Source organism: Myotis brandtii, unplaced genomic scaffold (genome assembly GCF_000412655.1).
Source record: "Myotis brandtii unplaced genomic scaffold, ASM41265v1 scaffold633, whole genome shotgun sequence".
Classification (NCBI taxonomy): domain Eukaryota; kingdom Metazoa; phylum Chordata; class Mammalia; order Chiroptera; family Vespertilionidae; genus Myotis; species Myotis brandtii.
The window spans coordinates 735,966-758,007 of NW_005370423.1; the positions used below are offsets into that span (position 1 = coordinate 735,966).

Below are 22,042 nucleotides of genomic sequence, written 5' to 3' on the forward strand. Positions count from 1 at the left end.
GACTGAACTGGGTACGAGGTCTCTTCTACCTTTAACTCCTAGGGACCTTTTATGACAAGATTTTTTTTCCTACTAAATAGGTGGTATTAATTTAATTCTTTTTTTAATTCATCGAACACTGTATCGTATCAACTATTGCTTCTAATAATGGTGAAATAGCCTGTATCGCTGTCTAGGTAAAATTCCATCAAGAAATAAAAACGATACAAAATCTTTGGTTCACTTTTGCAACTAAATTGGCGATTAACCTACATTTCCCGTTGGGCTTTTTGATGTATTGGATCTAATTCTCAGATTCCCAATACTAGTTGGAATCCATTAAGCTTGAGCCTCAGAACAGTCCCCTCTAACAGATGAGCCAGGGTTGACTTCTTGCTGCCCCTCCCAGTCCCTCGGAGTGCGCCCGAGGTCAGGAGCACGTGCCTGTCCCCTCCATCCTCCATGGGTGTGAGAGGAAGAAAAGACCGCGTCTGATTCATATTGTGACCCAGCGCCACAAGGAGGATGTGATCCGGATAAACCTGCGCAGACATGTTTGCCTGTGTGCAGTCTTCCATCAGGGCTTTCTGTTCACTGTGAACTCAAGTAGCAGCACGAGTGGAACCGTAACTTCCTAGCAACCCCTGTCATCCTATTCACAAGGGATGCCTTGCTAGGGATGGTTATCTCTGTGGTCCTAACGGGAGCTGTGAGTGACCTACATTTCTTTCAGCAAGCCACTTGCAGAATGTCTGCCAGTGTTAAAAAAAAAAAAAAAAATAGAGTTTTTTCATCCTAAGGTTATTCTCAACTTTATCCCCCAAACTTAGCCTGAAACTGTTACTCAAAAAAGAGCCTCTTCTTTCTCTCTCACACAGATTTCACACAACCACTTCCCAGAATCTCATAGCCTCGCTTCTGTACTCCAGAGCCTTCTCTTCTAAACGGTGGTAACTGCTAGATCATAACTTTGTTACCTCCAAAAGTCAAGCGGCTTTGTTTTAAGCATTCACTGTCCTCACTGCAGCCAGAAGGGAATGTCAGGGGGGTTGGAGAGGGGGGGAAGGAGGGACGGGGAGAGGAAGTGTCAGAAACTCAGCAAAGCAGGGATTTTTTTTCTCCGTAAGATGGCATATTAGAAGCGACAGTCTGTGGAGTTTCTCCTCCCCCGCGAATCCGAGCTCTGGTTTCTGGATTTATTGTGGCACCGGTAGCAGGGCTGCAGGCAAGTGTTCTCAGGGCTTCCATCAGAGGCTCCTTTTCCGAGTTTATTGCTCGACTGTTTCAAATTATGAGCGAAACTTGGCACATAGGTTGTTGAGCTGTGTTACTTTTTTCAACATAAAATCTAATTTATTTCAGTTTGTTTTCAATCTAGAGATGGGCCAACAACTCTCTTCATAGTTTTAGAAGATTTTATCATCATTCTAAATAACGTGTCTGTTCAAAAGAAAAGAGAAACGAACCTGTATTTTTCCAACTTAATTGTTCAGAGTGGGGGTTTTTGAAACTGTTTGTTGAGAAATTTATTTTTACAGAGAATTTAATTGATATGCTTGCTATCTGTTTGCAGATCATTTCACCATGTGTAGTGCAGCATGTATGAGCCGGTGCAGGGCTGTCAGAGTTCAGCCGACTGTTTTTACTGTGCATTGTTCCTCCCGTTAGAGCAGTGGTTCTCAAGCTTCCTAATCCGCGACCCTTTAATACAGTTCCTCATGTTGTGGTGACCCCAACCATAAAATTATTTTCGTTGCTATTTCATAATTGTAATTTTGCTACTATTATGAATCGTAATGTAAATATCTGATATGCAGGATGTATTTTCATTGTTACAAATTGAACATAAAGCATAGTGATTAATCACAAAAACAATATGTAATTATATATGTGTTTTCTGATGGTCTTAGGCGACCCCTGTGAAAGGGGTCGCGACCCACAGGTTGAGAACCGCTGCGTTAGAATGTCAGCATCCTGAAGACCTGATGTTCCCATCCCAGGGCATGCACCCGGGGGAGGTCACTTAAACCTCTGCTCATTCAACCAGCCGCCTCCGCTCTGCAGAGGCAGCCGGCTTGGGGCCTGGCTCCACGCGCAGAGGGCTAGGACCGCCCCTACCAATGACTGGTTCGCATTCCTTGTGCATCAGCTTTCTGCGACCTGGCCTGCCATCTCTCCTCTCTCGCTTCTTTTTGTTGTTGTTGTTACTCCTCACCCGAGGATATTTTTTCCATTGATTTTTAGAGAAAATAGAAAGGAGGGGGTAGGAGGAGAGGAAGAGAGGAGAGAGAGAGATACATCGATGTGAGAGACACACTGATTGGCCACCTCCCGCACGTGCCCAACCAGAGCCTGGGATCGAACCTGCAACCCAGGTACATGCCCTTGACCGGGAATCGAACCGGAGACCCTCCCATGCATGGGCTGACACTCTAACCACTGAGCCACGCCGGTCAGCGCCCACCCTTATTTTTTTACCATTTTTCATCTGTGTAGGAGCGTTGAGTTGATTATCAGGTTTGAGATTATTTTTCACTGTCCACCTTCTTAAGGCCAGACAACATTAATTAAATGGTTGATTTCATCTTTTATTTATTATGTCATTGACTCAGCGAGTCAGGGAGTCGTCCTTCTCACTGTTAGCCCTCAGAACATCCAGTCACAACAATGACTGTTGTGTCGACAGCCCTCAAACTCACACTTAAAAGTCATTGTTCACCACTGGCAGGTGCTCAGAGAGGGGCCCTTCCTGGCGAGCTGGCTTTTATTAAAGCACCGCTATCTAAAGCACCGCGCATTGTTGCTGGGCGGTAACTACTACTCATGTTGTCATTGGTGCCCACTTGTTGGGCATTATTAGCAGAAAATACTAAGTCCCTTTTCTTGGCAATACTTTGAAAAGTCTAAACTCCAAAGAATTTAGGGAAATATTCGAGAAACCATCCACCAATTAAGCCACTGAAAGTTCTGGCTATACTTACAGGCCTTTGCCATACAAAGAAAATTCAACATTAACCTGTGATTTCTATGGCCCTGTGTGCCTTAATGGGTTATTGGGGCTTAATTCTTTATTAACATCATGAAGCAATAGTTATTATTTAAATACTAGAGGCCCAGCACGTGAAATCACGCAAGGCCGAGACCCACCCTGTGCGAGCCGTGGGCCCTGCCTCCGCCACACGAGCCCCGCCAGCCCCACACAAGCCCCGCCTCGCCAGTTGTTTGGTCATTCTGCCGTTACGGCGTGATGACCACAGGCCTTTTATGATACAGATATTTGACATACACAGATTGTGGCAAAAGTATATAGTTGTGAGTACACAAAACAGAGTTTATTCTTGTATTACAATTTATTAATTACTGTATTATTTTCCATACAAACAAGTGTAAACCTACTTTTCCCCCAACCTGCATATCTTCTTGAAAATATTATCATACTCAAAACTAAGAAAAATGAAATATCAGGGACAACTGAAAACATAGGGAAAGATTTGAATAGTATTCTGTTCTTCCATATCAATAAATGGCACTCACTGTTGAGTGGTCAAACCAAGTAATTTTGGGGGGAAAAAGATAAATCTTATTTTGACTTCTAAATATGAAAAAATGTGAATTTTTTTTAACAAAATATATTTTTTCTCCATATTTAATGTTTTAGTATTATCTCTTTTGAGAGTGAAGATAATGCCCAGGGGGATCGTAATGAGGGCACTGTTGAGTATGTGCTCAGAACTACTAGATAACATGTTTAGACACGTAATGATTTAACATTGTGTTAAGACTGTACCCTGAGCAAGAGCCCGCCTCTTGGACTTGTTTATCTTCTGTGTGAGGACAACTGACTGTCCAATGCCAAAATGCAATGAACTTTCAAATATCAAAGAGGAAAATTAAGTATTTCAAGTCCTCAGCTGGTTTACAGATGTGTGAGCTTTGTAGTCCATTCTCTGGTTCCAGTAGGGCGTTGTGACAATTTTTCCAATATGTGTACACTAGATAAGTTCTGGAAGCAAAATTACTTACTCTAAATACTGAAAACGTTTTCTGAATTGAAACTTTTAACGTTTATTTTCCTTTAAAAATGAAGACTAAAACCCAGCTTCACAATTTTTAAGAAACTTTTGAATGTAAAATGCATTAAATTAAGGGACCTTTCTCTGTCAGGAAAAGACATGCCTTTTGAAACAGGTATTCATTTAGATCTATGATTAACCTTTAATAAGATCTTCCTGTTAAATTCTACATTTGCTTTAATCTCGGTAGGAAAAATACAAACTAGTCTTGCACATATAGAATTTCTATATACCCTGTGGACGTTAAATGATCTCTTACAGCGAACGGCACATCTGCAACGTATTTAAATGCCAGCGTTAGGCATTATTAGTATAAAACGCTAAGTCACTTTTTTTGGAAATATTTTGAAAAGTTCAAACTCCAGGAGGAAACTCCAATCACTTGTAATCTTATGATACCATTTGTTGGAGGGCGTGTGGGAAGATGGGTGCTGAACGCACATTTTTCATTTGGGGGAAAAGAGAGGAGAAGCCTCAAGTCTGGTGGAACCATTTCTGTGCTATCACTGGTGTCCTTATGCACCATTTCAGACACTGTGAAATGCCCTTCAATCCACGTTATCAGTCGTGGTGTAGGTGACAGGAGTCATCACATCTGGGGCTTCCTCCACATTCTGAGAGTCTGTGAGTTTATCAAGTTCAGAAATGATGATGGGTTGTTTTTAAATAATAAACCTAATCCTAGGTGCGTGATACACGGAGAACCTTGGTGACGGGTCTGCAAGTGTGTACGTTTCTCCCAGGAAACATTCCACGGAACCTTGTGATTGCGTCACAGGTTGTTTTTTCTCTTGCCTTGAATTTTTTCGCTCTGTCTCTCTTTTTCTTAAACGCATCCTTGAAGGTCAAACATTCGGGACAATGTAGAGATGATTAAGCTTCATAAGCAGCTGGTGGAGAAAAGCAATGCTCTTTCAGTAATGGAAGGAAAATTTCTTCAGCTTCAAGAGGTACTGTGATCAGTTATTTTATTATGGTGATACATATGCTCAAAGCTCCAAAAATAGTGTTCAAGGTGTATATTTTTAAGTAGAATAGTCATAATACTAAAAAGTAATTTTAAAAGATTACTATTTTTATTCCCAATTTTGTATAATTTCACTCTATGTATTATGTGTTATTATAACTTAATACCTAAAGGAATAACCAACTGGTTGGACTTTTTATAAATATCTGTGTCATCTTAAAATAACAAGTACATTTGTCATAAATAATCTCATGCCAAGAAAAATTATTTTTAACTCCTTTTATCTGCATTTACGTGGCACATAGCACTGAAGGTTTACAGGTGTCTGCATATATCTTCAATTCCAAGCATTTATGATATACCAAGATAGACCAAAGTTATGAATAGGCCAATAGTCAGGTTTTATGAAGTCTCTCTCTGATGTGGTGTTTTGCTTTGTTTTGTCACTACCATTATCAGAAGAATATTTGAGTACCCATCAAGTCAACTATCAGTGTGTTTATTTAAACTTTAACTATTTAGGTTGATAGTACTTGGGACTATTCACCCCCATAATCGTTTTAATAAAGACTGTGGCCCCCGGAAAGTGCCATCGGAGGGCTGTATTGCACTGCATCATTAACCTAGGTTCTGGGATTAATTAACTCCCAACGTTCCCGATGGGCAGAGTTCACAGTAAGCAGTCTTGTGGTCCCCCCTGACCTGCGGCTTTGCTTCCCGAGGTTTCCATTATCCACGGTGAACTGCAGTCCAGAAATATTAAATGGACAATCCCAGAAACAAACAATTCATACGTTTTGAGTTGCATACCGTTCTGAGTCGTGTGATGAAATCTTGGGCCCTCGAGCTCTGCCCTGCCTGGGCCATGGATCATTCCTTTGTCTAGCAAACCTACCCTGTGTATGTCACCTGACTGTTAGTCACTTAAGCGCCATCTTGGTTATCAGAGAGAGAGAGAGAGACCATAGTCACATAACTTTTATTGCAGTTTATTGTTACAGTTTCAGGCATTCACTGGGAGTCTAGGAACATGTCCCCAGGGACAAGGGGGTGATACTCTGCTTTTTTGTGGTGTTTTGCTTTGTTTTGTCACTACCATTATCAGAAGAATATTTGAGTACCCATCAAGTCAACTATCAGTGTGTTTATTTAAACTTTAACTATTTAGGTTGACAGTACTTGGGACTATTCACCCCCATAATCGTTTTAATTAAGACTGTGGCCCCCAGGAAAGTGCCATCGGAGGGCTGTATTGCGCTGCATCATCAACCTAGGTTCTGGGACTAATTAACTCCCAACGTTCCCGATGGGCAGAATTCCCAGTAAGCAGTCTTGTGGTCCCCCCTGACCTGTGGCTTTGCTTCCCGCGGTTTCCGTTATCCATGGTGAACTGCAGTCCAGAAATATTAAATGGACAATCCCAGAAACAAACAATTCATACGTTTTGAGTTGCATACCGTTCTGAGTCGTGTGATGAAATCTTGGGCCCTCGAGCTCTGCCCTGCCTGGGCCATGGATCATTCCTTTGTCTAGCAAACCTACCCTGTATATGTCGCCTGCCTGTTAGTCACTTAAGCGCCATCTTGGTTATCAGAGAGAGAGAGAGAGACCATAGTCACATAACTTTTATTGCAGTTTATTGTTACAGTTTCAGGCATTCACTGGGGGTCTAGGAACATGTCCCCAGGGACAAGGGGGTGATACTCTGCTTTTTTTGAAGTGTAACATGAACTTCAGGAGTAAATTTATTTGTAGAATTGTAGTCACTTATTCAAATCATAATCCAAAAATACTTTTTAAAAGTTTCCTTCTGGTTTTTAGAAGCAAAAAACTCTCCGGATCAGCCACGATGCCTTGATGGCGAATGGAGATGAGCTGAACCAGCAGCTTAAAGAGCAGCGTGTGAAGTGCAGCCGTCTGGAGAAACAGTTGCACTCCGTGACGATTTCCGAGAGAAGGATCGAAGAGGTAAGCCTCCAGAGCGCTCGCATCCGCTGCGTAAAACCGCTCTGTAACTGACAGCTTGGAAAGGTAAAATAGGGACATTTCAAATATTCTATTCATTTAAAAATCTAAACTACACGCGTGGCACTGTGAGCACAGCAAAGCGTAGTCAACATGTCATGGGCATGGCAAGTCAGGGCCTAAACATACTTGCACATGTGCTGAGAGCCACTGTTCACGTGAGAATTAAAGGTCGTTGAGGAGAAAGAAAACGCTTGGAAACGGGTTACCTGTGGAACTCGGCCTCCTCGGTTGTAAGTTTATTAGTCATTTGCAAAACCAAAACAAAGTCATAGGAATATATTTGGTTCTGAAGAGAAGGGTGTTGTATTTTGCAACGTCAGCAATTTTGTGAAAAAAAATTTTTTTTTTCCTCTTGCACACCCCCGACTGGGGATCAAGCCCACAACCCGGGCGCGTGCCCTTGACTGGAATTGAACCTGGGACCCTTCAGTCCACAGGCCGAGGCTCTATCCACTGAGCCAAGCTGGCTAGGGCTGCAATTTTATTTTTTTATTCATATATCTAAAGGATGTGCTGCTGGCTTTGTGTAAGTTCCAGGTGACATGAGAAAGTGTATCTTCAGAGTCAATAGTGATTGACACATTTCTGTGAACCACGAACCAAAAGAAAAGTTAATCCTTTTACTTTTTTTATGGGCCAATTGGAAATTAATACAAAGTGAATAGAACAGTGGGATTCACTGGGGAGGAAAGAAAAGAGTGTTTCTCCAGATTAACAGCAAGCTTTTCACACATTCTTTATTGAGTTTTGGCACAGGTTGCCATAAAGTAGTGCATGCGTTTCTACTAAATTAAAACAGAGATATTAATTTCATGTTTACTTAACTGGGGAAAAAATCAGTTCTAAATTAAATACAGACAATATAAGTGGCCTAGTTAGCAGCTGCAATTTAGAAATCAAGACTGAGCCATGTTAGCCCCCTCTCCTGTGTTTTTACCCCCTGCGGTTTTATATGAGAATCTCCTAATGTGTAATTTTCTTTTCATTTTAGCTGCAAGATAGAATTAATGACTTGGAAAAGGAACGGGAACTTTTAAAGGAAAACTATGATAAACTTTATAACAGGTAAGTCAGAATTCCATGTGTTCTCTCAGTCACTTGTCTGAGATCTTGTCTGTCAAAGCCTTGGGTATCAGGCCATCTAATATTTATTTAAAAATTAGTTACAGATGATTGCAAGAAATATATATGTTATAAAAGTAAGTAAGCTTTTTGGGGCATTGGTAATAAGTCCTTTAACCTGAGTGGTAATGTGTTAACTTAGAAAACTGTTGCTTTGTTACCAGTAACAACCACTGTTGTTCATTGAACACAGACGATAAGCGAGTAGGCCCTGTGCTAAGCACTCTGCCTACACTATTGTCAATTGCTCACAACAGCCTGGAAATGTAGGCATTGTAAATGCCCATTTGCAGACAGTGAAACTAAAACAGAATTAAGACCTTGCCCTCGCCCTTAAAGCTCTGAGGTAGCAGAGCTTGTATTTGAACCTCTGTAGGTCTCTCCAAGCCCCTGCTTCTTCCAATGGGCTACCCAGCCTGCGAGCTGAGAGTGAGCCTCTTGGTGGAGGCAAACCTCAGAGGGGAGGTAGGGGAGGGTGAGGGTAAGGGGGAGAGATCAACCAAAGGATGTGTATGCATGCATATAAACCTAACCAATGGACACAGACACCAGGGGGGTGGGGGTTAAGGACACATATGTAATACCTTAATCAATAAAGAAAAATAAAATAATAAGAAAAGAAAGTGTTCACTTACAATTGTCTCTGTGCCTTACAAAGAGTAGCACAGCATTTCTATCTCAAGATAAATTTGAAAGAACTGTTTCGATTTTGTTTATCTGCTTCCTAATTCAGGTATTTAAAAAAATCTCTTGTAATGTTAGAAACAGATTTCTACTCCACAGCTAAGTTTAGTTAAGTGACACAGGTGTGTGTGTGTGTGTGTGTGTGTGTGTGTGTGTGTGTGTGTGTGTGTTTAGTATATGATACTAATAAATTATAAATGCACCTGTACATGAAATTAAATTTAAATACATTGAAATATACATGGTAGTGCTGATATCAACAGTTGCTTCTATTGATCATATTTTGTAATAGCAAAAAATAGATGATCTACAGATACATCTTTAACTTTTTAACTATGTTTTATGTTTTGTAAACTAAATGTATATTTTTAAAATTAAATCCTATCTAAGGAGTGTAGTGATAGGTTCTTATTAGCTTTTACTTTGAAAAGAAATGTAACTTAATGTTAGGCATCATTCCAACAGTATGTATCATCTATGTTGCCTAACTATGGTGTTTATCTTTGCACAGTGGCCCATTATATTGAGGGTTACAAAGAGCAGGTTCAAACATCAGTCAAATAATATCTGAGGCTCCCCAGCAAGGACAGCCTGGCTCGGCATCTTTAGTGGGATTTGCCTTAAACCCTCGTCCAGGTCATTTGGCCCTAGTGCTTTGTTCTGGTCCCTCTCCTGACCCCTAATTCATTTCACCCGAAGCATTTCTTCTACCTCTTGTTTTATATTTCCAGCTCTATGAAACAATATGTAGGTTTATATTGTTTTATACCCAAGTGTGTTTGAAAAATCCAAGTTTCAGTATACAGATCACACAGCCACCATATTCTATGGTGGAGAGAATGTTATCCTCACGTTTTATAAGTGAGGAAATTGAGACTCAAAAACAGTGAGACTTGTACAGAGTCACAGGGCGTTGCTGAGACTCCGGTGCAGGACTGAAACCCAATTCTTTTGATTCTAAACTTGATTCTCCGGGCCCCCCACCCCCCACCCCCCATGCCTCACTATCTCTCTGATTTTAATTGGATTGGAAAATTGTGTATGAGAAAGGGAAACATTCGTGGAGTAACAAAACTGTCAGATTCAGAAATTTTTATTGATTTTATCTTCAATACCTTGTCATTTCAAATATTTTAACATAGTCTCCAAACAAGAAAATCAGTGCCATTTGGCCATTACCTATACATTCTCTACTTCTTCCCAATTAGGAGATTTACTGAACATACCTTTTGGAGTAAAAAACTTATGTGGGAATAATGCATAAGTGGAATTTTGAGAAAGACATGTTTTTCTCATTTTACTTTATCACCATGAAACTTTATCTTTTCCTATTAGAAGATGATCTAAGAGTGTAAATATAACTCTGAATGTCTTTTTTTCTTTTATGTTTTATGGTTGAGCTGCATTTTTTTTTTCTGTTACGTTAAACAGACTTCATTATGCTGCTTACACTTGAATGTTGTGTCAGGCATATGGAAGTAAATGTGTGTAATGAGTGTCATAACATTGTGTCCAAAAAAATACTCCTGCCACTTAAGCACAAAACCCCGCGAGCACACACATAATAGTAAATAGAACTATAACATTCTGTAATACAGCTTTTTTTAAATATATGTTTTCAGAAGTTGGAGAAACTACAAAACTCAACAAAAACTCCATAAACTGCAGATATCAGCATCATTCCTAAGATTCTTTACAGCTCTTGTGTTTCGTGGCACTGTTATTCATCATTGCCAACAACTAGCGCTCATCCAAAACTACACACACTCTCGGTTTGGTTAGTCACAGCGATAGCATGTTTGTAAAAGGGGAGCGTTTGTTTGTTATCCAAAATTGGCCCGTTGTCAGGAGAAAAATGTGATGTGCAGATTGCATTCTCATCTTCCATTTTCAAATGAAATTTTGAATGTGTTTATTACTTGACAGATGACATATTAGAGAATCATCTGGTAAGATAAAACCCTCATGTTAGTATTGGGAATGAGCCTTTTTTTAATATGTTAAAACATTTTGGATACAATGCCAAGACATAAGCATAGCTTTAAGAAATGTCAGTTTAAAAATCCAGAATAAATTTTTTGCAATTACATCTTTTTATTTGGTTAGAGAGAAACTCTACACAATAAAATAGTAAAGCTGCATCCCATTTTTGAAGTTAGCGTAGCTTTAGGGTGATGTGATTAATGAATGCAAGAGCCCTGCAGCAATCCTGTAGGTGAGTAACCTGGAAAACAGCAAACATAGGTTTCCCTGCCCCTTTGGAACCTCTGCACCCACTACCATCCAATTCAGAGTCAGTCCGTTTGAGATTGGATCCAGAGAATCTGTAAAGGTGATTGATTGTAAGGTATGAACTCCCTGAGAGACTAATCTAATGCCGATAGTTTAAAAAAGAGTTGGTCTGATTTTTGAAGATGACATTAACTGTTTTAAGAATTGGGTGAATCAAGTTTTTGCAATGTGATGGTCACCTAATATTCAAAACTTAAAGGAGCAAGGCTGACCCCCACCGACTCTGTGCTCCGTCTCTGTGAAGTGAGCTGTCCCTGCAGCCTGCCAGGAATCGTGAACGCTCGTGTGATCATGTGTGAGCACTGTGCGCCTCCCAGAAACCAACCCGAGTGCGTCTGGGCCATCATTTCTCCTTCAACAAGTGAAATATCCCTGATGTAGATATGGATTTAATTCCCAGGAGGCCCCCACTAAAGTACCTGTGGGCTTCTTTCGGGGTGATGTAGAGCTTAAACTTCCGTCTCCTTAGGATGCCCTGGGAGATTAGAATAAGTGGCATTTGTCCTATAAGAACCACAATCCTAGGGTGGAGATGAACCGCTCAGCTCTATTTCCATGCGGCCCTGTGCTTGGTCAGGGTGTGTGTTTCCGCTGTGCTGACCCAAAGCTCCAGTGGGCATTGCACTGCAGGTTGACACTCTATCACTCCTGCAACGCCATGTAACAATGAAATGTGCACCACGACCAACTGTGAATCCCCTCAGTTGTCACTGTAGGCAATGTACAAAGACATTTTCATGAGTAAAAGGCTCGCAAAGGCTGCGCTCATATGCAGATCTAATCATGTACACAGCCTTCAGCGAGAAAATGGAGCCAGATGTGGCTCACCATTTATAGCTGCACAGATGGCTCCAAGCGCAGAGGAATACAGTAAATTCAAAAGGAATCCCTCATGAAACTCCAGTGGAATGTAATCCTAAATTTAGAGGGAAGATAGCAGTGGACTAAATTCAGATTGACTTACGCTGATTTACACTAGTATTTTGTGGGTTTGGAAAAACCAGGCTGCTAAATTGTTCTTAATTTAAACACACACAGCTTCTGATGTTTCTGCCAGATTAACTGTTGGTGATCTCTTTGCTGGTACTAATGCTATTGGAACACTACTGTTTCTAATTTTTGGCATCTGATATAATGTATACTTGTGCCTATTTCATCATGCTAATTTTTTTCCGAGTAGTACATGTTTTTAATAATATCACACACACACACACACACACACACACACACACTGACATGCATGTATATATATATGTATGCCTTTGAGATATATAATTACACCAGACAAAGAAATCATATTTGTTCTTTATTTAAAAGTGAAAATGTAAAGGAATATTCTTTACGTTAGTAGATAAAGTACATATTGTGCTTGGATTTCATTTAAGTCTGGGTAATTGTATCTTTTTAAAATTAATTAAAAATATTGGTATATCAGATCCATGCGGTTTTTTTTCAGGTTCCATATGTGAAAGGAGAACACTGCTAGATGAAACAGATGTCCTATTTAGAAAAACTTCTAGAATTCCATTCATTTCTAAGGTCATGTTAGTTTAAATGCAGTAAAAGCATTCAAAATGTAAAATGAATGCACAGTTTTTCCTTTGAAAGCTATGCCTCCCAGAAAAGTATCTCTTTTGGTACAAAAACCTCAAGACTAGCTGGGAGCAACATTAAGGGCAATTTTCAATAACAGCTTTCATTTTCTTCATCATCAGTACAAAAGCAGATTTTATAAATTTTTGTTTCATTTACTGGATTTCAAGTAAGTAGAAAGGTCAAAGCTGCTGATAATTATTCAGTCATATCAAGCTTCACAGATAATAGTTTTCTGCTGAAATACAGATCAAGATGGGTTTTTCCAAACCTGGCCATCACCTGGGCGCTCTGTCAAAGTAGGAATTCCTGGGCCCTGGGATCTTCATCTCTAAATCTCTCCAAGTGTTCTGAGTGGAGCTGGTCTAGCATGAGTAGCATTTGGGAACCGCTGGCCTAAACGAGTGTGTAGTGTATTCCTTCTGTTTACCATTTAGTTATATTGCAGCCAGTTCTTCCAGCCTTGGTCCTTGGTAGATTTTAACAACAGATTAAACTGCTGCACTTCCCTTGAGGGACAGTAATTCCACCTTTGTCATTCTTATCGGGGTGTTCTTCTGGGTTTTCACCCCCATCACGTGTTACAAGTAAGACTTGTTCTTCAGCCTGTTGCTTTTTGTTTTTTTAGGACAAAAACTGCCTTATCACTACTTACCATCAGAACCGCTGCCTTGCGGTTCACTCTGCTATCACTTTCCAGCCAGTATTTTGTGACTTTGTCATTATCACAGGCTGGTTAAATGTTCCAGATTCTAGAGTCCCTGTAGGAAGAGGGTTTGTGGCGGGGAGCAGGGCCCTGTCCGACAGCGAGGCTGAGGTCTGGCGACGCGGATTCCTCTGGAGCACGTACAGTATCGGAATTCCTGCCCTGGTCCCACAAAAGCCGCTCGCTGCCAACTCCTCTGACTTGAGAGCTCTAAATTAAGGCCAGTTCCTTTGCTCATCCCACAAACCCTTTCATGTTCCCTAACCGCAGCCTGAGGAAGGCGCCTGGGTCTCACCAGCAGCAGACCAGCACATGTTTACTTAATTCCTGAGACATGATGACAGTGGTCCCTGTGCCACTAAACGCTTTTCTCGCGTATTTCCGGTCGAGGCTGCTGTCTGAGCTGCCTCGCCTGTCCCGTGTCTTGCAGTGCCTTCGGTGCTGCCCAGGAGGAGCAATGGAAGGTGAAGGAGCAGCAGCTGAAAGTACAGATTGCGCAGCTCGAGACGGCCTTAAAGTCCGACCTGACCGACAAAGCGGAAATCCTCGACAGACTAAAAACCGAAAGAGGTACCTGCGAAACGGCCACCGCGTGCACGTTCAGGCCTGTGTTGACTCCGTTACTCACTGGCCCCATCCGGGCTCCCTGGGGGCCTTCTGTTGGCCAGGCCCCCGGCCGTGGACGGGAGACACAGCCTGTGTCTGCAGCCGTCCGCTCCCCGTGTGTGTTGGTGGCTCAGACCTTTCTTTTACTCATCCTAGCCTTTGGGCCAAAGGAATTGTTTTTTCTCAGAGTCATTCTTACTCATATTGTCATTAATTCTCCTAAATTTTGAGCCTGTCTTCAGCAGTTCACAAGTGTTTACTGAGCACCGGTATTTGCTCGGCACTGGGATCCCCCAGTGAGTAAGGCGCTGTCCGCAGGCAGCATCCAGTCAGCAGGGAGGAACATGGCAGTTAAGTGAGTGTAGTATGTGCAGCAGTGGCCAGCGCCTTGGGAGTAAGAGCAAGCAGTGTGAGACGACAGTGGCAGGCGCTCGCTGTTTGCTATAGGTCCAGCAGGGAGGGTCTCTGATAATGAGCTACCTAATTCTTCTCTATGACCCTGAACTTACACACCAGAAGCCTTGTCAAGATGTCCCTACTCTGAAAATTCGAGTCAGTGTGGGGAGAGGTGGGCAAAGAACAGGAGTACGGAAGGGAGGTCACGTGGGTATGTGTTTGCTTTATATTGTTTTTCATATTGAGAAGAAAAAACAAGGACTGATGATGAAAAAGAAAAAAAAAGGTGTCCTTGCTGAGTAATAATCATGAATAAGATTCATGTTATGAGTCTTATCTCACTCTTCTTGTCTCATAGAAGTAAAATAACTATAATTAACTGTAGAGGTTTGACTTCTGAATTCTACACATATACGTTACACACAAATGCACAACAGGGAAATGGAATTATTTGCTTCAAATGTTATAGCTGGTGCTCACCCACTAGCTGTTCCTTTGGAACATTTGCAATTTTGTTGTATGAGAACATTTAAAAGTTTAATGCAGGCTCAGTAAAAAAAAATAAATAAATAAATAAATAAAAATTACACGTCTAGTCAGTACTCTATATATTGATTTAGATCACAATGCCATATTTCATTAACTATAGGAAAGATTTTCTTTCCAATTTTAATATTTCTGAAATTGGCACTTTATAAATCATAACATTTAAAAATTATGTTCTGACTTATTTTTAGCATCTTAAGAAGGTTGAAACAGAACACACTTAATAATGGATGTAGTCTTAATTTCAGGAAGACACTTCTGTTTACCCAGTAATTAAATCTGATGAAAGATGACTTATGAATGTTTCTCTAGAAGATTGTGAGTGGAATAAAATGGTGACATGATTTCCGACCAGGGGAATAGTTAAAGTTTTCAAAGATGGAGCTGCAGATGTTACAGCTCAGATCTGAGTCCCTAACAGAGCGCGTTTTTTCAGAGCTGCTCAGTAAATTCTTGCTCACTGAGGGAAGTGCAAGTGCTCTATATTCCCTTTCTCTTTTCCAAAAACATGTACACTTCTCATTCTTAAAGAAAGCAGAAATGAAGTAAAGTTTGCTTACTTCTGTGCTTTTCATACTTCCCTAGATATTAAGAATTCCAGAACTCTTGTCTCTAGACATCCATATTGATCTCTGGAAAGATACTCTTTGTAAGGGGTTTAGAATCTTGTGGCCTTTTTAAAAAACCTGTTTATTGTTCCTGAAGCAATTCTGAGGGTTCTTATAAATTATTAAAGCTACAATTGCTAAGTTATTTTATTTAAACTAGTCCATGTCTCATCTTTTTTTTTTTAAACTGGTTCTTATTTCTTTTAGATTTTTGAATAATAAAAATAACTCAGGTATGCTGTAAAAAATTCCAGTAAACAAAATAAAAAGGTTTTTTTTTAAATCTCTCAATTTCACAACCTTGAAGATAATCTCTTTTAATATTTTTGTATGTCCTTGCAGAGTTTCCTATATGTATACAGTTTTATAACATGCTTTTTTATTTATCATATTTTGAAATCATCCCTTGAGTCTGAATATACATTCACATCATCATCATTTATAATGGTTGTCATAGTTTTTAGGGTGAGGATGTACCATGATTGTTTAACAATCTTCTATTGATGAATTTTTAAATCTCTTTAGTTTTTTAAGTATAAAAAGATCCTAAACAAATCTTTGTACAGTTATTCATTTATTTTCTAAAGAAAAATTACTGCAGCTAAATCTTTATTTTTAATGCAAGTGTTATTTTAAGTTATTTTTGCTTGAACACCTGAAATTTATAGATCTAATGATTTTAAGTGTGTGTGGTTTTATGTGAAAAGTTACAATAGACTATAAGAAAAATATTACAGCCTTTAACCATTTTTTCCAGGGAGACACTAAACCAAAAAATTGAAATTGCCTATTTAAGGAAATCTTTTAATGTTTAGAAAGTTCCTTTTTGTACAACAGATTTTGAAATTGTTTAATTTTGCTTTGAAGTCTCTTCACACACTTACCTTTTCATGTATCCAGTGTTCTTTGCCAGAAGATGTTTCCCTGGCCCTTGTAGTCATTCATCTAACTGGCAGATTATTTTTAAGAATACTCACCTCTTTATTCGAGGTACAAATTAGTTTCAGATTGTGTGAATATGTGGGGGAAGGATATGTAAATGCAGCTTGCATTTGGTTAATGCTTAAATTAACTGCATGTGTGTAAGGGCCTGCTTCGAAAGTTCCTTTCTATCTTTAGCTGAAATGCATAATTCAGCATAATACGTGAGCTTATATTGATCACAGCTGAAGATATTAACACAAAGGAGTTTGAAAATTGTTTAGTTGAATTGTTCTCTGCACTCTGCTTATTAGTGGTGTGCTTAAAGAACATAATTTTTAAAGAGGGAAATGTTATCTCATTTGAATAAAATGCTGTTTGGTTTAACATGCTTTTTGTCAAAATCCTAACATAAAGGAGGTTATTTTTCATCTTGTACAGGGCGCTTTGATTTTGCATATTGTAATTCAGCAAGTCTATTTCCTCTTTGAACTACATCGTCTCCCAATAAACAGTTTAAGAAAGGAAAAATATAGTGGATAATTCTACATAAAATTCAACAGGGAAAAAGTTACTGGTATACCATAATATCTTTTCCCACTAAGTTATTTTCTTACTAATAATGCCATAGTGTTTTTTTAAATATCAGTGAACACATGAGGACATAGTTGTTGAAACAAAAATCAGTAAAAGAAGAAATAGTGGAACAAGTTTATTTATGCCTATCAGAATGCCATTCTTAGGGCCCTCGTCTGAAAAATTGAAACAATTAAGAAACTAGAGCTCGGAAATCATCATCCAGATGAGCACGGAGCAGTCCTGTCCTTCCCACACTGGCTCGCCCTCAGAGGCCCTGGAAGCTCCGCCAGCCACAGAAATAGCCTCCGCACCTTTCCCTTTCCGTCCTCCTGGCTGTATTTACCTCCTTTCTGCTACCTGCTCAGTCTAGATGTTGTTTTAGCCTCCTCAACCTAAAATAAAGCATTCCACATTCCTACCCTGCTCTCTAAACAAAAAGCAAGTCTGTCTCCTGAGAACTCATAGTTGTTATTCATCCTAATTTTTAGTTTAAAGCCAAGCATTTCACCTTCACCTTCACCTTCAGATTTTCCAAGTATTGTCCATGTTTTTAAATTTTTTTCATTTTGTTCACTAAATATTAGCAACTTATACTCTAGGACAGTGATGGCGAACCTATGACACGCGTGTCAGAGGTGACACACGAACTCATTTTTTTGGTTGATTTTTCTTTGTTAAATGGCATTCAAACATATAAAATAAATATCAAAAATATAAGTCTTTGTTTTACTATGGTTGCAAATATCAAAAAATTTCTATATGTGACCAGAGTTAAGTTAGGGTTTTTCAAAATGCCGACACGCCGAGCTCAAAGGTTCGCCACCACTGTTCTAAGATAACCTTTAACCTTTTATCAATAAGAAAAACTTAATATATTTGATATTAAAAGGCCTTTTCATACCCTGCCTAGAGTCACAGTTTGTGTGTGTGTATGTGTGTGTGTGTGTGTGTGTGTGTGTTATTTTTCAATTTCAAGGAAATATCTGAATTTTTTCCATTTCTTCTTAACTGTGTATTTTACCATTTTTACTTACATGCAGTATTTCTAGCTTGGGAACAGAAAGCATTATAAATGTCAGAAACATATTTCTGTATAAAATGCAGTCAGTGTGCAAATGTACTTATGTAAAGAATTCTTGGCAAATGTGTTGACTTGCCTTTTTTTTTAAGGAAAGGAAACAGAAACGTACAACTTGAATTGAGGACTTATGACAAACATAAATCTCGGAGAGCAGGACGGAATTAGTGGAGACACTTGGGATGACGTGGTTTAGGGTCAGTCCACAGGGAGCCCAGGAGGAAGATGCCTGACCCCCACAATGAGCGCGGCTGACGAGCGCACTTAAGAACATGAGACGAGAGAACACATTTGTTAGCGAGCTACTGTGCCTTTTTTTTTTTTATGTTTAATGCAGGGAGTGAAAAATTAGTCTATGGATTTACTGTCCTCAGTAGCTCTACCCTAAGCCCCTGTTTGTGGGTCATGGCCAATGACTGCCTAGGGGACCATAACGGACCTCCATCCCATAATGATGGCTCTGAGTCCATGTCCTCCTCGTTAACAGCATGAGCTCATAAAGAACACACACGAATTACGACTGACACTCCCCTGCCCTGGTTGGGATCCACTGCTCCTATCGTAACAGATTAGTTAAAAGTGTAGTTGATTAAAATGATGGCTTTAGTTATTACCAGAGAAATTATCTTGTTTGAATAAAAATACTTTGTTAAATTAGGAAAAGAAAATTCAAGGAACTCCAAAAACCAAAAGATAATTTTATTTTTATTTTTTTGGCATGCTTTTCAGGACCCTTACTAAGTAAGTAAAAATCGCAGATTTAGGAACATATTTTCTTAAGTATTTTAGATAGAATGTTCCTTTGAAGTCCCGGAGGCCACAATTTCCTTCTATTAATACTGCGAAGTTACGTCTTACGTTTTTGATAAGCAGTGAGTCATATGGCCGACATCTGAGAGTGTGCGTGCGTCCGGCTCCTGCTGCCTCGCTGGGTGCTAGCGCAATTTCCTCTCTGCCCAGAGCGTCGCTGGACGGAGCTTGCTGTGTCAGTGTAAAACGTGTTCTTCTGCCGTGTTCTCTCATATCTTTCCAATTGTGTCGACTTTCTTTTCAAGACCAAAATGAGAAACTCATTCAAGAGAACAGAGAGCTGCAGTTACGCTGTCTGGAAGAAAAGCAACAGCTCGATGACCTTAAAAACCGCATGAAGTTTTACAACCAGGTGAACCCTTTTCTTCTGTCGGATGTAAATCCAGATTCTTCTCTACATGCCTTAGGCGCAGAGAAAGCACTATTCTAGCGAGAAAAGGGATGCAAATATGTTACTTCATTGATCACGTCACGGTGTCAGGCAGCTCATGCTCCATCCGTGGGGCTGATCTGCGTAGTTGGAATGTCTCCTGTGCTTTCCATTCATAGCTCCCTGTGAGCTCTGACTCGCTCTGTCTTCTGCAGGAGAGTGATGTTAACGCTGAGGAGCTGAGTGAAGCCCTTCTGCTCATAAAGGTAACTTTCTGCACCTCCCCATGAGTTTCATGTCCTCGTGGAACTGTCCCGGCAGAGTGCAGGCCCGTCTATAACCCTCACACGTGGAGAGGGAATGATGCAGGACAGGGGTCAGGTGACATGTGGTGACGGCATATGCATAGTTCATAAGGACATCAAAATCACATTAAAATAGACCTCTACAGCACTTTGTCCAACGGTGACGATAAAACTAATCAACAATTTTCTCTCCTGAGAGACCTGGGTATACACTGTTTTTATTGTTGTTGTTAATCCTCACCCAGGATATTTTTCCGTGGATCTTTAGAGAGAGGGGAAGGGAGGGGGAGAGACATCGACGGGAGGGCGACACATCGATTGGTTGCCTCCCACACACCCCCGGCCAGGGCTGGGGATCGAGCCTGTAACCGAGGATCATGTGCCCTTGATCAGAATCGAACCCAGGATCCTTCAGTCCGCAGGCAGATGCTCTATCCACTGAGCTAAACTGGCTCGGGCTGACACTATTATTTTAAGTAAAATACTGAATCATAAGTGTTACCAGAAGATACTTTCCAGCTCTAGGATATTCTGTTGTTTACAGGAAAACATGAGAAAATGCATTTCTTTCCTTTGAGATCATCACAGTGTAGATTTTAATCAAATGAAGAAACAGAAATCGAAATAAATGTACATGATTTCTTTTTTATGTCATGAAGAAATAAACTGTTTTTCGAATTCTCTATAATTGTTCCAAATGTCTGTCCAAATATATTTCCTATGCCAGGACTACTTTATTCCTGGTGGAAAATGGAAATATGTCTGTTTTCAATTAATGATTTTTCCTTGCTATATCTATATTAAATCACATGATTACATTTTAGAAGCTCTTGTTTTCAGTAATAAAACATGTTTTTGTTTTAGGCTCAGAAATCACAAAGAAATGGAGAGCTTTCCTTTTTAGAGAAAGTAGACAATACCAGTCATAAAGATCTAGAACGTTCCATGAGGGAGCTGCAGGCAACTCATGCAGAGACAGTGCAAGAGCTTGAGAAGACCAGGAACATGCTAATCATGCAGCATAAAATCAATAAGGATTACCAGGTAATGGAACACGGCTTGGGAGAGGACGCGTCCTGTCATGTTCTACGCGCAGTTCACCTTCCTAAGCAGGATCACGTGGTACCTTGTTATAATCTGCGGCCATGTGTTCCCACATGCCTGGAAGTTCTCATAAATATAACTAAGTAATTAGAAGAAATTGTTTTAAGACAAGTAAAAAATTTTAAGTCCCTGATTTGATTTGATTTTTTTATAAATGTTTTTTTATTGATTGCAGACAGGAAGGTAGCGGGGAGAGAGATAGAAACATCAATGATGAGAGAGAATCATTGATCAGCTGCCTCCTGCACGCCCCCTACTGGGGATGGAGCCTGCAACCCGGACATGTGCCCTAATTGGGAATCAAACCGTGACCTCCTGGTTCATAGGTAGATGCTCAACCACTGAGCCACACGGGCCGGGCTAAGACCCTAATTTTAGAGCGCAAGTGGTGGCACTGCACTCGCCTGGACTAGAGTCACCACATTCTGCAAACAAGGTGATTCCCACAGCCCCTAATACACAGCCGCAGCCACGGAAAAACACCTCCGCCAAATGGGACCGGCTTTTGTTGACCTCACTTCTGGTTTTATGAACAACCCTCAGGGTGAATTGTGAAGCCATAAGCTATTTGAGGCCAGGAAACTGGGCTACAGTTCCTGGCATGTGCAGGATCTAGAAAACGCTTGAATCCTACTTGCTTTAAAAAATGAAGATGGAACTAATCACACATGTTAAAACGTGTTCTCTCTTATTTTTTAGATGGAAGTTGAGGCAGTGACCCAGAAGATGGAGAATTTGCAGCAAGATTACGAGCTCAAAGTGGAACAGTATGTCCACCTTCTGGACGTCAGGGCTGCGCGCATCCAGAAACTAGAAGGTAGTGGGCACACTTGCTCGCACAGGAATGGTTTATAATCGTTGAAATGTCCTCCTAAGCAACACTCACAGTTTCTTTCTACCTTTTTTTCAATTTATAACCACAATAATAATTCACCAGCAAGGCAGTTTTTATCTGATTCTTCTCTACTCGGGAATGTGTAGTCATTTCCCACTACTTTTTGAACTCAGTGTTGCTTGCAGGCGAGATTCAGAGTTCTGCATGCAGCAAAGGCAGTTTTTATCTGATTCTTCTCTACTCGGGAATTTGTAGTCATTTCCCACTACTTTTTGAACTCTGTTGCTTGCAGGCGAGATTCAGAGTTCTGCATGCAGCGTCTCAGACTAAATTTACCGCCTCATGTCTGAATTTTCTTCTAAGGAAGCTGTGCATCTCAGACAGACAAGCCTGCTTGCTCTTGGTCCGATTCCTCTTGCGCAGTCCCATCACCGTGCCAC

General features: G+C 40.3%; 1 protein-coding gene across 3 annotated transcripts in view; it reads left to right on the forward strand.

Annotated features, from left to right (window-relative positions):
• RPGRIP1L (RPGRIP1-like) overlaps nucleotides 1-22,042 on the forward strand; it is a 78,514-nt gene that overhangs the window by 21,583 nt on the left and 34,889 nt on the right. For 2 of the 3 annotated variants that reach the window (XM_014528423.1, XM_014528424.1), the window contains exons 7-15: nucleotides 4,897-5,002; nucleotides 6,841-6,987; nucleotides 8,039-8,112; nucleotides 13,875-14,014; nucleotides 18,908-18,919; nucleotides 19,234-19,340; nucleotides 19,574-19,624; nucleotides 20,528-20,707; nucleotides 21,467-21,584. In XM_014528423.1, the coding sequence (XP_014383909.1) occupies nucleotides 4,897-5,002; nucleotides 6,841-6,987; nucleotides 8,039-8,112; nucleotides 13,875-14,014; nucleotides 18,908-18,919; nucleotides 19,234-19,340; nucleotides 19,574-19,624; nucleotides 20,528-20,707; nucleotides 21,467-21,584 (935 nt within the window). The remainder of the gene's footprint in view (nucleotides 1-4,896; nucleotides 5,003-6,840; nucleotides 6,988-8,038; nucleotides 8,113-13,874; nucleotides 14,015-18,907; nucleotides 18,920-19,233; nucleotides 19,341-19,573; nucleotides 19,625-20,527; nucleotides 20,708-21,466; nucleotides 21,585-22,042) is intronic. The other variant, XM_005880295.2, reaches the window with a different exon arrangement.